At 32.0% G+C, this 17,819-nt stretch overlaps 1 protein-coding gene across 1 annotated transcript; it reads left to right on the forward strand.

Annotated features, from left to right (window-relative positions):
• The first annotated feature begins 7,844 nt into the window (after positions 1-7,844).
• LOC102605242 (glutaredoxin-C6-like) lies at positions 7,845-8,523 on the forward strand. The gene has a single exon (XM_006340174.2). It carries the CDS (start codon positions 7,884-7,886, stop codon positions 8,316-8,318), a length of 435 nt encoding a protein of 144 aa, XP_006340236.1. The 5' UTR covers positions 7,845-7,883; the 3' UTR covers positions 8,319-8,523.
• The last annotated feature ends 9,296 nt before the right edge of the window (positions 8,524-17,819 follow it).

Consider the following 17,819-nt stretch of genomic DNA (forward strand, 5'->3'; position numbering starts at 1 on the left):
TAAACAGTACATTAACTGAAAATTTCTCTAGGCTTAGAAAGAGAAATCTATCAAAAAAAAGGGAAAAAAGCTCAAAGTATCCAAGAAAGTGTCGGATTGCCATTTATTTTACCTTACTTTTTCCTTGTACACACTTTTTTTGTCTCCCACCAGGTGTTTGGAGCCCGCATTGGAGCTCCGACTAAATTCAGATCGCACTCTGCAGGGTCCATTTGAGGATGGCGCTCCCAATAGGATTTTCTCCATACCCAAAGCTCGACATAGTAAATATAGCTTTAGGCCTGGCATAATTTGCAAACATTATGCATTTCTATGGTACTTGTTTTGGTGTTTAATTAATTGTTATCTAAATGTGTGACGAACCTCTGACGACAAAACTCTTATGGCAGTACAAGTTCATCAAAAATAAGTCAACACTTGATTTTCTTGTTAAAAAAATGTGACGAAGGCATGTTGGTGACAAAATCGCATCAAATCATAAAGATGGTAACTATCGGAAACTTTTCTAGTTAAAGTTCTACTAAACTTGAAAATATTTAATTTGTATATTTTTTTATATATGTATTCCAGATACATGCAAATTCATTTGGATATAATGTATCTAGAACAAATTATACATAATTTAGACTCATGTATCCGAGATACATGTATATGGACATATCTGGAGGCACCAAAATTTGACAAGATACGAGTATTGCAAATTAGAGTGTATCTAAGTAGTCAACTCCTACACTAGTAGGATTTATATAAGCTCTCCTAATTTTCGATTTCTCTTAAATGGAAAACGTGTTTCACCAACAATGACTATTGATAAAGTATTACCTTAATTTGCATGTAACTTAATCTAATTTATCGTTAAAAAGGGTTAAAATCCCTTGTTAAATTTATAAAATTATTGATAAGATAAATTTAAAAATGATAACAGAAATAATAGTTTAAAACTTTGAATTAAACTACTTAAAAGACTCAACTTTGATAAGATTTCTTTCGGGTTTAATCAAACAAAATTGCACTCTCTCATTTGCTAAGAAACTCAAGCTAAACAATATAATTAGGATGAATTGTCTAAATAAATTTGTTATCTCCCAAATCAAAGCCAAAGGGCTTGGGTCAATATCTTCTTTTTGGACATGGATAACGCTAGGAAATTTCCCTCTCAGTGGGCAACAATATAATTACTCTGATATTAGGGAGACCATGTTTGGATAATCACAAAATATTAATTGAGGCAGAATAATCACAAAATATTAATTGAGGCAGAAGAAAATGTGTCATTGGTTGAGACAGAACCAAAAAAAGAGCCCTCTTAGTCTAATTTCACGAAAAATGGACAAATAGTTAGGTATATTCTCTACTTTTTTTTGGACATAATTTTCTTGTTTTGGACATATCAAATGAGGTTGCTTTTTTTGCATTAATACAAAGGCGGGTAACGAAATCCGACAATAGATTCAATTTGATAAGATTTCTTTTACCTTTCATTAAAAGACGATTTTGAGTATCCTTAGAAACGTTCTCTTTCGCTAAGAGTGTCCAGTCAAATCAGCAACAATTAATCTATTAGGAAGGGCTAACTAAATATGTAGACAGAGACTATTGGTTATAGCTTATTGCAAGTGCTTTTAGTTTTTAATTTTTTTTCTACTTTCCAAGCATTCTCTTAAACGTTTGAATTGATTCTAGTTAATACGATGTTAGTCATTTGTTTGTAACATATTAATTTGATGTTGTTGTAAAAACTTTATTTATTAATATGAAGATTTGAATTGTTTATTTTAAAGTTTTAAAATATTTTTGATAAAAGTAAATAGATTTTCTTTTTTTATTTTTAATTTAAATTTTGAGTTTTTTTCCTTACAAAAAGGTACAAAATTTATATAAATTTATATATATAATGTTTCAATGTCTCATGTTAAATTTATCAATAGGTCACTAGTTATATCATTGTATTCTTTGAGTAATAGCATAAGTTATTCTTAATATCTTATATGTTATATGGTATCTTATATGTTCATTCTCGTTTGAACTCCTAGTGGTCTGAGCATGACGGGGTATTAGAGTGCATTAGAGTATCACAATGATGTGGAAAATGAATTGTTGGTTTGCTTATATGGACTTGGGTAATCTTCATCTCGTAAGCTAGTTAGAGTCCCTAAGACTACATTGTGCATGTTACCATGTTAGAAAGAATTAATCTCTATTTATGGAGTCATAAACCGTTTTCATACAAGATAAGGACTAGTCAAATATGAAGATTGCATATTTTCCTTTTTCTAAAAGGAAAACTCAATCATGATAAGAAATTGAGGGCAAATACCCAACAGGAACAACTTCATGTGGCAACATAGAACTCTAAAATGCACACGACTTTAAAATGTGGTACAAGGGTCTAAGACTAGTTGCTTTATACTACCACCTTGTTTGGATGGTTAGTATTATTACCCATTATATTGTAATAGTTAGTTTAAAGAGAAAAGACATAAAGTCGCCATCGAAACTGTCCCGTATTTTCATAAAGACACCTTAACTTTGGAAGTGTCCTATCATCCCACAAAACTTTTTAATATCTTAGTAAATAGGTCATTTTGACCCATTCTCTCACCTGGGTTGTGACCACACACATGAGGCGTGTGATGCAGTGTTTTCAATGCCTTAACCAGTTTAAAAGTGTCACGTGTCACTTTATTTATTTATTATTAATTATTTAATTAATTTACATCATCTTCCCCAAATTTAAACTCAAAAGAGTCATTGGTCGCCCTCTCTTCATGATTTCATCTTTTTTTTCAAAGCAAGATCAACGTTGGTACTCTCTCTTTGACGAATTCATCATCTTCCTCAAATGCAATAAGGTAGGAATTCGTTTTCTCTTTAAATTTCCAGTAAAAAGGGTATTTTTTTTTGTATCACTAAAAGCATCAGATTCGATTTCATTACCAAAAACAATGAAACTGAAAATACACCACTCAGGAGGACAATGTAACTAAGAAAAAGGTTGAGATTAAGATAATTTATCGATCTTCAACAAAATTGTACTTTGAAATAACTATCTCTCAATTCAATACTTGATTGGAGCAATAATGGCGAGTTGAGGTCCAAGCTTCACCTCAGCAGCTTTCTCAGCCTTAACTCTAAGTTTTGCCAACTGCTTTCTCCTCTCGTATGCTACCCGAGCTCTCTCCTTCCTCTTCCTCTTGTTCTTGAGTTCCTTGATAGTATCGTAATGGTTCTATCCCCTCTGATGAAAGCTTGCCCAAGAGACAGTACATGTGTCCGGCTTGGAGCCTCAATACCTTTAGAGCATCAGGAATAACCATCCTCTTAATCTTGTCATATGGGGTGGGACACCCTCATAAATCTTGTAATTAAATTTTGATCAAAAATATCAAATTCAATTCTTGTTCCTCCAAGAATCTTGATAGAGAGACAAGAAAATGTGAAAGAATTTGGAAAGCTGAGAAATAACAAAGAAAAAAAGACTTTTCTACTTTAGTAAGGAATCGGGTCGGGATGAACGGGTTGAAAAGAGTGAGCATCACGCGCGATAATCCAGTCGAGGGAATGAGTCAAAATGGCCCATTTACAAAGATATTAAAAAGTTTTGTAGGGTGATAGGACACTTCCAAAGTTAAGGTGTCTTTATGAAAATACGGGACAACTTCAGTAGTGACTTTATGTAAATTACAATGTTTTTTTATTGTTACATAAATTTTATTGTATCATTTCGTTTAAATACATCGTTAGGTAACTACGTAAAGACCCATTTTATGTAACGACCGATTTGGTGTGATAGTATCACTACCTTAATATTTTCTTCTCATTTTCTCTTTATTTATTATTTAATAATAATATTTCATCTTTTATCCTAATATTTCTTAGGAGCTCTACTCCGTACCCTACTTTTCTTGTAGGTTTATCATTCAAATTATGGATGTGTGGCATTATGTAACGACGGAGAAAAATACAATCTATCTGAACATTGTATTCATTAAAACGATATAGTACATTACAATACAACACAATACAATATGATACATTATGAAATAATACATAACAACCATCCAAACAAAGTGTACATTAGCAATTAATATCTTTCTTTTATTTTGCTGGTGTGGTGTGGTATTTTTCTAAGATGTTATAATGACATTCTTTTTACTTTGAATATAAGAAGTATAAGAAACATGAAGATTTTGAGCAGTGAAATATGTTTGCATAATTTCTTAAAGTTATTACATATTAAATGATGTATATGTATTTCAGTTCATTTTGCTTAAAATTTATTTAATTTTCTTTCTCTTTCTTTATATTATATTTTCTTTAATGGAAATCTTACCATACATGGATAAAGTTAGAGAGAAAGCTATGAATTCGATATAATTTAATAGCTTTATCAAAATTATGTATTTGTGTTTAAAAAATTATTTTATATTATATTAAATAAAAAAGAGAAAATTTCAGAAATAGCAAAGATAACAGACATAATAAGACTCTATAGCTATAGTTTCGATAATTGTGTCTCATAGCTATAGTTTTATTTGCTATGGAGTACGGTTTGTATATCTCGCTTGCAAATATACAAACATGGTAAGTTTATACAAATGGAGGCTGCGGTGTGCATATTTCAATTACCCGCTTGTATATTTCGCTTGTGAATATACATAAAGGATAAGTATATACAACTTCTGTATTTATATATTTAGGAATTTTTCAGAACTCCATTTGTATATTTCGCTTGACAATATACATTAAACATGGTAATTTATTATGATTTTTTCATAAATCGTATACAAATAACTAAGGTAAGTACATACAAATTATGGATTTATACAATTAGGGACCAAATTATACAAATTCTGATTTATATAATTAGAAATCCAAATAGCAAAATTTTATAAAACTGTAGTCACAAATTAAAAATAATCAAAACTATGGCTATATTATATAATATACTCTATATATTGTCATTTCGCATAATTTTCTCAATAAAATAATGTATTAAGTAAGAAGGGCCTACCTCAGAGCTCAACTAATGACCCAAAGCGTCGATAGAGAGAAAATCATTAAAGGATGTTAAATATAACTCTAGAACTAGAAGGCCCTCCGAATAAAATAATTAAGTCTTGATAATTCAAGTAAGAAACTTTAGACTTTTTTCATTAATCAAGATGGCGAGAAACTAACTATCGAAAAAAGTTCTTTTGCCTCAATAATTATCTTATAACAGTGTCTTTAATTTGCGAAAGTAGTTTTTTTTTTTGGAACCCCCGGATATAACCCGCAGCCGCTACAATCTCTGCCACAGCCTCTGCCCTTTGGGTGAGCACTTTGTGCTCACTGGGTAAACAACCCACTGTGTAATAACATGCAAGCCACACAAGGGATGTAAATCGCACTAGGCAAGCCCTATGTGATAGACTTGACTCAGAAGGCATTGAGGAGGATCGATCCTGGATCATCCGTGTGGATAACCACCCTTCAAACCAACTGAGTCATCCCGAAGGACAAAAATGTAGTCGAACAATTAAGTTGTATGAGACACATAAATAATTATTAATACACGTCAGCTTACTCTAAGCCTAGAGGACAGTTGATGACGTCAGCAGCTACATCGGTCATTAAGAGAAAAAATGAGGATGTGGACCCACCTTCATATTTTCCATGTCATTAGTCAAGATGACGTCATTAATTATTTAATTCTACACCATATATTTCCATGTGATTTTCCTATTTTCCCTACTAAATAAATATTGAAAAGTCAATATTCGCCCCCAAAACCCATTCATTTTTACTGGCCTACCCTATAAGCTTGAGGTGGCACACATACTTTTCCAACTTTTTTATTTATATCGAGTTTGGAACTTACTAAACTGATTAATTTTAAGGGAAATACTTTCTAATGTTGGCATCAAATCACGTAAATTTACTATAATTAAGTAATTTAATGTGGTGAGAATGCATGCTAATTAGTACATGTGTTAAGTATCTATATGTAAAATACATATCGTGTATTTATTTTTAGCTTCCAATACTAAACGGAACTTCATTTCATTCGATTTAGACTCAAAACATCAAAAATAAAATTAAGTTTTTTATTTATCTTTTTTTAGAGAGCTCATTTTATTGTTTCATTAATGACTCGAATTCATATTTTTAGTGGAGGTACAGGGTGTTTACCATTTGAGATGAAATATCTAAGTTTTAACTAATTTTTAGATATGTAAATTTATCGCAAAAAAATAATCAAATATTTCATATCAGAATACACAATCAAAATCAAAAGATTTGACTTTTCAAAATTCAATTGTATCTCGTAAACTAAAAAAGCGAATAATATTTAAATAGTTATGGTTCCTCATGAATAAATTATAGACGGAGTTCAATATTTTTCATAAACGACACATTTCATTACAATAACAACATATTTCATTTAGTCCTACGTATAAAATGTGATTTGAAAATAATAAAATGTACGTAGACCTTACCCTGCTAGGGAGGTAGAGAGGTAACGACACAATTCATCATTGCTTAGAAAAACTCACCTAATTAGCATTTAAAAATTATTATAGTTAACTAATTAATTGTCCACTCATCTGTTCCAATTGACTTGGAAATATTCCTAGCAAGTTCTTACATATAAATAATTAAAATAATTAAATATTGAGAAAAAAGATGGCAAGTGGTGTATGTGTCCAAACACAATGTAACTTACGTAATATGTTTCTTCGTGATGTAACAATATTGCCTCCTTCCTTGATTTTTATCAATTTTTTGTATAGATTTTTTTATATTTATATAAGAATTTATCGCGTAAAAATATTTATACAATCACATTACTTACAAAATAATTATAATAAAGTTCTATAGTTATAACGTTAATTAAAATCGATATGCCCTAGTAGGTTGGATTTTATTAATAACGATGTAAAAATATTCATATTAGTATTATATTTCATTCAAAAGTTATTTATGAGTATTTTTTTAACCTTGATTACAAATAAGACAAATCATATATTATAACTTAATATAATTGGATGACGTAAAAAATCTTTATATAGTTCGTAAATATTGGTTAAATTTTCATTTATTTTTTCATATATTAAATTAGAAGAGAAAAAAGGGAATACTACGATGGTAGAGAACTCACAAGTAAGCTAGCCTTCCATTTCAACTTAGTAATAAAGACATAATAAAAAATTATAAATTAGATAAATTTTAGTAATGTTAATTTAAATCATATATATTTATTATAAAGAATTCATCTCATATATTATAAATAATACATTCAAAATACAGGAACAAAAAGAATTACTCCCTCCGTTTCACAAATAATGATCTCCTTTCCTTTTTAGTCAGTTTCAAAAAAATGACCTCTTTCCTTTTTTGGTAACATTTTACTTTTTGCTTTCCACGTGGCATGTTTAAGACCACAAGATTAAGGGCAATTTTGTACATTTGACATAACTTTAATTTAGGACCACAAGATTCAAAAGTCTTCTTTAATTTCTTAATCTTTATGCCAAGTCAAACCAGATCAATCTTTTTTTAAACGGAGGGAGTATAATTTTTAAAATCAATAATAACATAGCGAGTATAATTTTGCAAAATAAAGTCTAGAAAAGGCAAGTAAAGATAGAAAGATCGTTTTTGATAAACTCGTGATTTATAATCAAATACTCGTAAATTTAAAACCTTGATTCGCCATATGCTTAACTCTAATAGGTTAAATTACAAGGAAATGAAATTTACATTATCAGTGTATATAACTAAAAATTCATTTTATATATATAAAATCATTTTCCATTAAAAAAATATATAAATAAATAAATAAAATTCTCTATATATACTCTCACTTTGTTCAGAGTCTTATAAACTGTGTGTTCATCATGCAAGGCGTCCGCCGTTACTCGCCGTTAACTGACGGCGGCGGAGTAACGCTAGAACTCGCCACAACCACCAATTCGCCGCTAGCAATCGACGTGACGGAATCGACGGAGATGAGAATCCGGCGACTGATCTCCGAGAATACCGTCGTGATTTTCACCCGATCCGGCTGTTGCATGTGCCACGTCATGAAACGGCTGTTATTATCCGCCGTTAGCGTTCACCCAACCGTTATTCAATTGGAAGAAGAAGAGATCGCCACCCTCCCTGACGGCGCAGGCGCCGGAGACGCCGCGGAGGACGGCGGTGAGATGCCGGCGATGTACATCGGAGGGACACGTGTCGGTGGATTAGAGAGCCTCGTGGCACTTCACCTTAGTGGTCGCCTTGTTCCTAAGCTTGTGGAAGTTGGTGCTATTACTGAAATGGTATTGTAAAGAATTTTAATTATGTTTCCATATTTGTAATTATGTATTTCAATCAAAATTTACAAAAAAAAAAAAAAAGTAAAAATAATAATCTTAATATATTAGTATTAATTAAGTTTTAAGGTATTGTATTAGTCTTCATAATTGTGCTTTTACAGGCTGTAATCTCTGTATTTTATTCCAAATGGCCAAAAAGTTTAAGAAAAAAAAAAAAGATGTGCTCCTTTTTTTTTTTTATATAACTTTGTTGGGAATTTGGAGTTTCTTGTTCTTTTTCCTATGATATATTGGAATGTGAAAATGACTTGCTAAACTAAAATATTAAATACAATTAACAATATAACATATTCAGCGTAACTTCATAGTGAAGTCGGGAGAAAGCAGTGCCTAACAGTGTAAGCAGTAGAAAAAATTGTTATCGATATATCCTCTCTCAATTAAAGTAAATTAAATAATTGAGTAATGATAAAGTAAATAAATTGCATACTAGTAGTATTAGGACTATTCATGTCTTTTTTGTTGGTGGATTGTTGTTACCATTTGCGTTTTGTGTGTTTCAGTTATCGCACTAGTTCATTGTTGTTATATTCATAATCCGTAAGCTATATACTACTTTTTGTAGTGATTTATTTTGAGGTTATTACTGCTTTCATTTTTATTTGTATTCCATTTTTCAATCTGCATTTGAGATGCTCTATTTGAATTAAGAGTTTATCGGAAACAACTTCTTGATCTTAATGAGATATATGATTATGAGAGTTAATCGAAAATAATTTCTACGTACATTTTATGTTTTTCAGATCTCACTCGTAGAATTATAGTTATTGTTGATGTTGCAATCACAATATATTTTTTTAATTTGATTCCAAATGGAAAATAAATAAATAAATAAAAAGAAAAGAAGGGGTGCTCCTTTTTTCTTTTTACTTTTTTTTAATTTTTTTTTTGTATGATATTGGAATTATTATTTTCTTTATTGGAATATGAAAATGACATAATGGGGCAGCTCTATATAATACTATTTCTAGTCAATTCTTAATTTGCTTTGAATATCCCCCACTATTTTGGAGTATATTCTTTAATTTGTTTTTTTAAGTGTTAATAATTAGTGACGTAACCCAATTTCAATGGATTAAATTTTCTCTTTTTCTTTTGAAAGTTTGGACAAACGATCTCTAAAAAGTTATCTTTGTACGATATATAAATCACGAAAAATCATGAAATCAATTATTAATATCTCTATCAACATTAATTATCTATATTACACCCCTTAAAGCATGATCCTTTTTTCAACCCATTACAAACGTGAAATAATTTATTTTTCTAATATAATTTTTTTAGATGGAGCAATATTTATTTTTATTATTTTCATATTTATTATCATAAAATAGGTATCCCTCCATTATTGCATATAAGGTGGACAAAAAGCATGATAGAATCAATCGATCAACTATTCTTTTCCGTAGTGATTTATTCCATTTTTGTGTGGCACTTGCTATGTCTTTTTAGTAAATTTAATATCACATAAAAGACGGAGCTACAATACAAGTTACATATTCAACAGAACTCAATAACTTTCGCCAACAAACTCTATGTGTGTTATAAACTTCACTTAATATACAAATTATCAATCTCAAACTCACGAATAAACTGACATGTATTAGAATTCAGAACTTATATATAAACTGAAAATCTTAAATCCATTTTAGATATTTTTCACATGATATTTTCTAATAATTCTATGTACAATAAAATATGTCACAATTGTACTAGACAATATTCATGTTCTGTCAATTTAGTCTGTGATCACACACATGCATGTGTTTGTATATTCTCATAAACAAACAAAGAAATTTGTAAGTTTTTGTACAAATTTATCAAAAAACAAAAGGGCATAAAATGTACTTCATATAATACATGAAAAATATTATGATTTATGACAGAAATTTATATTATTGTCTTCTGTTCTGAAAACTTGTACTGATAATAAAATGTGCCCAAGAGTATGCTGTATAAGGGAATATTTAGATTTTATCCCACGTTTGGTTAAAGTTTTTTTGATATCAGTATTAGTGTAAGATAATTATTGCAAATTTAGTATTTTCGAGATAAAACATCAAAATAATAAATATGTTTTTCTCACTTCTCCCTCAAAATCCTTAAAAATGTCAAAGCCAAAATTGAAAAAAAAAAAATTTATCCTAAATTATCTAGCGTAAATCAAACACGTGTAAAAATTATATACCTTGTATATATTATTTGTAATTAATCAAACATCTTTTAATAAAAGTATATTCACTAAATATTTAATTGTTAATTATTTAATTTTCTTATTCTAATCTCAATATTATATTTTCAAGATTACTTATTCACTAATCAAAATAATCCCTTAAAGTTAATTTGCATGATATTATGTAAAAATCAGGTGCAAATAATATTCTTCTCTCTAGATACTTACACAAAATTGAAGAATTTAGAGAGTCATAAATCATATAGTAACGGGTTGTTTTTATTTAAAATAAGGTTATTATAATAAAAAATGAAAAGGCTACCTTTTATAGTTAAATTTCTTTATAGCGATGTTGTATGAATATCTTTTGGCTATAATGAGATGTTATATATAACATATGATGTAACATATGAAAGTCGGACTCAAAGAAAACTAGAGAATATTTTAGAGTGGTCTAAATGCATATGAGATAGATAATTTTATAACTTTGATATAAATTTTATTCAAACGCTAGTAATAATCACAACCAAATACTGAATAAATTTAATTGCGAAATTCAAAATTTTATAGTAGTAGAATATAGCTCCTAATTCCAACAACCAAACCAAATGGCCCCTAAATATCAATGAAATGCAAAAGCCAAAACTAAAACCAAAATTTAAAAAAGGAAGATGGGACATAAGAGGCCCCTATGTGAGTGAGTAAGAAATACCAATAAGATATTAGTGATGATGAAAAGAGCAAAGTCACTATAAATACTTTAATGATCATTTCCATAAGTCTATTAGCCCTCTAAATTTTTTTGCTTATAAAAATGAAATGATTTTTGACTCACCCTAAAATGAAAATCCTACGTGGCGCAATTTCATTGGTCAATTTTGTAGGATCCCCCATTTTTAAAGAATCTTGTGAACTTGTCCAAAAAGAATCTACAATTGAATCCTTACAAAATAAAATAAAATAACATAAAGTCCCCACATTCCTTCACTCAATCATTCAAAGTGAATAGTCTAAGGCATGATTATAATGAATATTAGAATACTAAAGTGTGTTTGCTTTTTCAAGAAAAGACATTAGAGTAGATGTTAACCATATGTTTATTTACCCCACCACATTATTCCTTAATGGCTAGGTTTGCTTCTTACTAAGTCTAAAGTTGTCAAAAGTTACCTTATAGGCTATATAAGATAATAAGATATATTTGTTTACTCCTTCAACTCAATTTAAATACATACACATGTATCCATAATCTTTTTAAACTATATATATATATATATATATATACGATTCGAGTTGAGGTGAAATTAGATAGAATTGTGGTGTTGAAGTACAAATAAGTTAGACATTTAGGCTCGGTGTTCCAAAAAAAAAAAGTATTATATAATGTAACATAGAACTAAAATAAGAAAGTTGACATGAAAAAGTGCTACTAATTAGTATATGTGATAGAAAGATATTCATCAGAATGAAAGACATATTTTATAAAATAACGACATACTAATATTATATGAGCGTTAATATTAGCTTATAAAATTCTAACATATCCACAATATATAAGCGTTGCGGAAATACAAAATGATGGATTTATGATAATATAAGATTAAAGAGCAAAGTGCAAGTAATACACGTAGAGATTAAGAAGAGTGCATATACACTACTTAGTGGAACTTAATGGCTTTCCATGGATGTTAGATTAAGGTGGTTTATAATGATGGTGACATGGCCTTATTATATTTACCATTACATTTGTTAATTGAATTTAACTTATATATACTGGTGAGGAATGCTTAGGCCTAGATGATTCTATGATTTAAACTCTTGTGAATTAAAGCAATCATGCAAACCAACATGGTTTACGGTGTGATGGTTGAGTTTTTTGTTACCCTAAATTAGAAATGAGTCATGCACTGGTAATGAAATAATCTCTCTACCTTTATGAGAGAGTAAAAATATGAAAGGAGAAAAGAGCAGAAAATTTTCTTGTGTATTTCATCACTGTACAATATACATATTTATAGGAATACAAAAGGAATCTACTCCTAACAAACTGCACAACTGTCCTATGCTAATTTGCTGTAAAATAACAAACTTGTATTTACATTTTGAATAAAAGAAAAACTAATATTTACAAGAAAATATCTAGAAAAATTTCCGGACAGGTGGCTTGTTTAGATCAAAGGGTTAAAATTGTTTATTTTCACTGTACTCTCTTGTTTTTCTTTTGCTTTGTGTCTGAGATGACTTTCTTCCATGGTAGAACTTGAGACTCTATTCTTCTTCTTTGATGGTGTCGTCTCCAATGGGTCAAGTTTCATTGTTGGTCCAACACCCCCCCCCCTCAAATTGGAGGGGGAGGAACGGACACCCAATTTGCCCAACAACAAATGGTGAGATGAACCAGGAAGGGGTTTAGTGAAAAGATCAGCAATTTGAAATGAGGAAGGGAGAAAAGAGAGTGAAATGAGACCGTTGAGATATTGTTGGCGGACGAAGTGACAATCCAAATCAACATGTTTCGTCTGCTCATGAAAGACTGGGTTTTTGGCTATATGAATCGCGGCTTGGCTGTCGGAATGAAGGGAAATGGGCAAAGAAGGCGGGAATGAGAGATCTGAAAGAAGACGGGCAAGCCAAGTCAACTCCGCAACAACCCGTCGCATAGATCTGTACTCAGCTTCGGCAGAGGACAGTGAAACAGATGGTTGTTTTTTTGATTTCCAAGAAATAGGACTTCCCCCAAGGCTGATGTAGAAGCCACTCACAGATCGCCGAGAGTCAGGGCAAGCAGCCCAGTCAGAGTCGCAGAAGGCCAGCAAAGTGAAAGAAGAGGAAGAATTCAGAAAAATACCTAAATTTGGATAAGCTAGGAGATAACGGAGAACATGATATGCAGCTATAAGATGCGCTTGATGAGGTTGTTGCATATACTGGCTGAGATGTTGAACTGAAAATGAGATGTCCGGGCGAGTATGAGTCAAAAAATCCAGTTGGCCGATTAACCTACGATAAGGTGTTGCATCTGGTAATGGAGAACCCATATCCGCCTGCAACCGCTTAGTGGGATCCAAAGGTGAATGAGCAGGCTTGAGACCAAGACAGTGATACTCAGAAAGAAGTTCCAGAAGGAACTTTCGTTGGTTAAGAATCAGACCATGAGGCTCCCTAATAACTTCAATACCCAAAAAATAATGTAAGTCCCCCAAATCTTTGATTTTAAATTCAGAGTCCAAAAACAATTTAAGAGCATCAAATTCTTCCTTGTTGTTGCCTGTAAGTAAAATGTCATCAACATAGACGGCTAAGATAGAGATAGAGGAGTCATGACATTTATAAAATAGGGAATAGTCATTCAATGAGTGAGTAAAACCCTTGAAATTCAAAGCTGCCGTCAAACGAGCATACCATTGTCTCGATGCTTGTTTCAAGCCGTAAAGAGACTTCTTCAATAGACAGACCTGAGTAGGATCAGTGACTTTCAAACCTGCTGGAAATTTCATATAAACTTCCTCATCCAAGTCACTATGAAGAAGTGCGTTGTTGACATCTAACTGATATAGGCCCCATCCTTTCTTAATTGCAATAACAAGCACACATCGAATAGTCGTAATCTTCACAACAGGGCTAAAAGTCTCTGTAAAATCAATACCTTCCTTTTGAATATCTCCTCGAACAACCAAACGAGCCTTAAGACGTTCAAGACATCCCGAGGAATTCAATTTAACCTTGTAGACCCATTTATTAGGCAAAGCCTTCTTACCAGGAGGTAAAGAGACTACTTCCCAAGTGTCATTGGTGATCAAAGCCTCAAGTTCTTTAGTCATAGCATCCTGCCAACCTGGGTATAAAACAACTTGGGAAAAAGAGACAGGTTCTTGAATATAGGATAAAGAAGTAATGTAGGCTTGATTGGCGGGAGAGAGTGCAGAAAAAGCAAGAGGGCAAACAGGAGGAGGAGAAGAAAAACACAGGTCAGACATTTTAGAAAGATAGACACTATTGCAGATATAATCCTGAAGATACCTCCTTAAGACAATAGGATTAGGAAGAGGAAGGGAAGTCGAAAGGGGAGAGATGGAACCAGAGGATAAACGATCAGAAATAATAGGAGTAACAGGAATGGAAGGAGTAATAGGAGGTGGGACAATAGGTGGGGAAATAGAGTCACAAGGGACATGAGTAGCAGGAGTATCAAATGAAAAAATGGGAACAGAAAGTTGAGCTGATGCAAAAGGATATATATCTTCAAAGAACTTAACATTTCTGGAGATGAAATATTTCTGAGAATGCAAACTCAATAATTTGTATCCTTTCTTTTCAAAAGGATACCCAAGAAAAACACAAGGTTCGGCTCTAGGTGCTAATTTAGATCTTCCTTGTGAGAGTGTAGAGGCAAAAACAAGACAGCCAAAACATTTCAAATGAGAATAAGTAGGAGGATGTAGGAATAGTCTTTCATATGGTGTTTTGAAGGAGAACAACTTAGTGGGGCATCTATTAATAAGATAGGTTGCAGTCATAAGAGCATCTCCTCAAAATTTGTGTGGAAGATGGGATTGAAAAAGTAAAGCCCTACAAACTTCCAAAAGATGTTTATGTTTCCTTTCGACCACACCATTTTGTTGTGGTGTGGCTACACAAGAGGTTTGATGGATGATTCCTTGAGAAGAGAGAAATTTAGAGTGTTCATAACTGGACCCTAACTCCCAAGCATTATCAGATCTGATTATTTTAACCTTTTTGTTGAACTGTCTGTCTACCATGGCCAAAAAGGACTTGAGTATAGGGAAAGCATTGCTTTTAGTGGTAAGTAAAAATGTCCAGGTACCCCTACTGAAATCGTCAACAATGGTCAAAAAATATTTAAAACCATCATAAATAGGTGTTTGAAAAGGCCCCCATGTGTCAATATGAATTAATTCAAAAATCTCTTTAGAAGTAATCTGACTGTTAGGAAAAGAAAGTTTGTGTTGCTTTGCTAAAGGACAAATAGAACAAGGAACAGAGAATTTAGAACAAACTGAAACTGGAATTTCATTAATATGTTGAATATTAGAGAGGGGCATATGCCCTAACCTTACATGCCATAACTTGCTCTTAACATCATTAATGGAAATACAAGATAAACTGGATGTAAAATCCTTGAAGGAATGAAAACTAGAACTAGAATTTGCAGAAGAAATAATTGGAAGACTACTCTTGAGAACATAAAGACCATTCTGACTTTCACCAAGGAGCATTAGGCTCTTCATTGAAGGGCCCTGCATGAAACAATGAGAAGAGGTGAAAAATAATAGGTTAGAAAATTGTTTGCACAATTTGTGGACAGATAAAAGGTTGAAGTGAAAGCTAGGAATAAACAAAACATTGTGAATAATTAAATTAGAGAAAAGTTTGACAGATCCTGAGTGATTAACCTGAATTTTTTGAGAATTAGGCAAACTAACATAAATAGATTTAGGCAGAGGTTTGAAATGGAAAAAGAAATCCTTGTTATAGCTCATGTGCTCAGTTGCACCTGAATCTATTATCCAATTATTCCTATTGTAAGATTTAGGATTAGCATGTAAATTTAAGGAGAAAGGATTGGGACATAGAGTTATACCAGCACAGTTAACAGAAGTTATTGCCTCAGAATTGTTGGTGCCTTGGTCACTGTTTTTCACATGCTGAAGCATTTGCATCACTTGAGCTAGTTGTTCTGCAGAAAGTAGTTTTCCTTGATCTGTCGGCTCTTTATCAAGTAAGAAAGGGTCTCCAGAGAACTCATTTGAGGTTACTGCATGTCCCTGAGCAGAACTCTGAAAAACTTTTTGCCTAGTGAACTTAAAGTTTGGTGGAAAACCATGCAACTTAGCATTTTTCAACAAGATGTCCTGGTTTCTTACAATATTTACAGAAGAGAGGGGATTTTTTGTTATCATAAGAAACTCTCTGTGCCCTGAAATCAGTAGAAAATGACCTTTGTCCAGCATTGGCTTGGTTAGCCACAACAAAAGAGGATGATTCTCCAGGAAATTTTGGGGTATTTTGTACTTCTCTTTGTTTTTCTTCCTGAACCAGCAGTGCATAAGCATTTGAAATAGAGGGTAAAGGTGATATCATTAGAATATTACCTCTGGAAGTACAATAAGAGTCATTAAGCCCCATTAGAAATTTGACTAGACGTTCATCTTGCGTGGACTTAATGTTTTTCTCTTTTGCTCCACAGGAACACACACAAGCACAAAGAGTGAAGGAATCCAAAGTATCCAACTCATCCCAGATTCGTTTGATTTTGGTATAATAAGCAGCAATATCAGATGACCCTTGGACAAGATCACTGAGATCCTTTTGAAGTTGAAAGAGTCGAGGCCCAGAACTCTGGCCAAACCTGTCTTCTAATTCTGCCCAGATGTCTTTAGCAGTAGAGTAGTACAAAACACTTTCAGAAATATCTCTAGAAAGAGAGTTTAATAATCAGGAAATTACCATATTGTTGGATCTAGACCAAGCTCTATGAAGATCCGTTCCAGCTTCAGGTTCTTTGGTGGATCCATCAACAAAGCCAGATTTGTTCTTTGCAGTCAAAGCTATCCACATTCCTCGTTTCCATCCCCCAAAACTTTTACCATCAAAGACTGTGTTCACCAACAAAGTACCTGGAGAATCTGAAGGAGCTATGAAGAAAGGATGAGCTGCGTTAATTAGCTCAATGTGAGATACATTCACAGCTGAAAGGGGAACTTGAGTCCCAGTAGCTGTTTCAGTATTTCCAGTCATAGTGACTGTGAACTAAAAAAGAAAAGATTATCAAAATATAGATCAATACTACTGCTCTGATACCATGAGAGAGTAAAAATATGAAAGGAGAAAAGATCAGAAAATTTTCTTGTGTATTTCATCACTGTACAATATACATATTTATAGGAATACAAAAGGAATCTACTCCTAACAAACTGCACAGCTGTCCTATGCTAATTTGCTGTAAAATAACAAACTTGTATTTACATTTTTGAATAAAAAGAAAAACTAATATTTTAGAAGAAAATATCTAGAAAACTTCCGGAAGAGAGGACAGGTGGCTTGTTTAGATCAAAGGGTTAAAATTGTTTATTTTCACTGTACTCTCTTGTTTTTCTTTTGCTTTGTGTCTGAGATGACTTTCTTCCATGGTAGAACTTGAGACTCTATTCTTCTTCTTTGATGGTGTCGTCTCCAGTGGGTCAAGTTTCATTGTTGGTCCAACACTTTACAAGATAGGAGTCAGGCCGCATACGTTCTACCCTTTTCAGGCTTCACTT

The sequence above is a fragment of the Solanum tuberosum genome, unplaced genomic scaffold (genome assembly GCF_000226075.1).
Source record: "Solanum tuberosum cultivar DM 1-3 516 R44 unplaced genomic scaffold, SolTub_3.0 scf00017, whole genome shotgun sequence".
Classification (NCBI taxonomy): domain Eukaryota; kingdom Viridiplantae; phylum Streptophyta; class Magnoliopsida; order Solanales; family Solanaceae; genus Solanum; species Solanum tuberosum.

Bases quoted from the DNA above. Each gene is read 5' to 3' on its own strand.
- LOC102605242 (XM_006340174.2), top strand. From the start codon at position 7,884: ATGCAAGGCGTCCGCCGTTACTCGCCGTTAACTGACGGCGGCGGAGTA.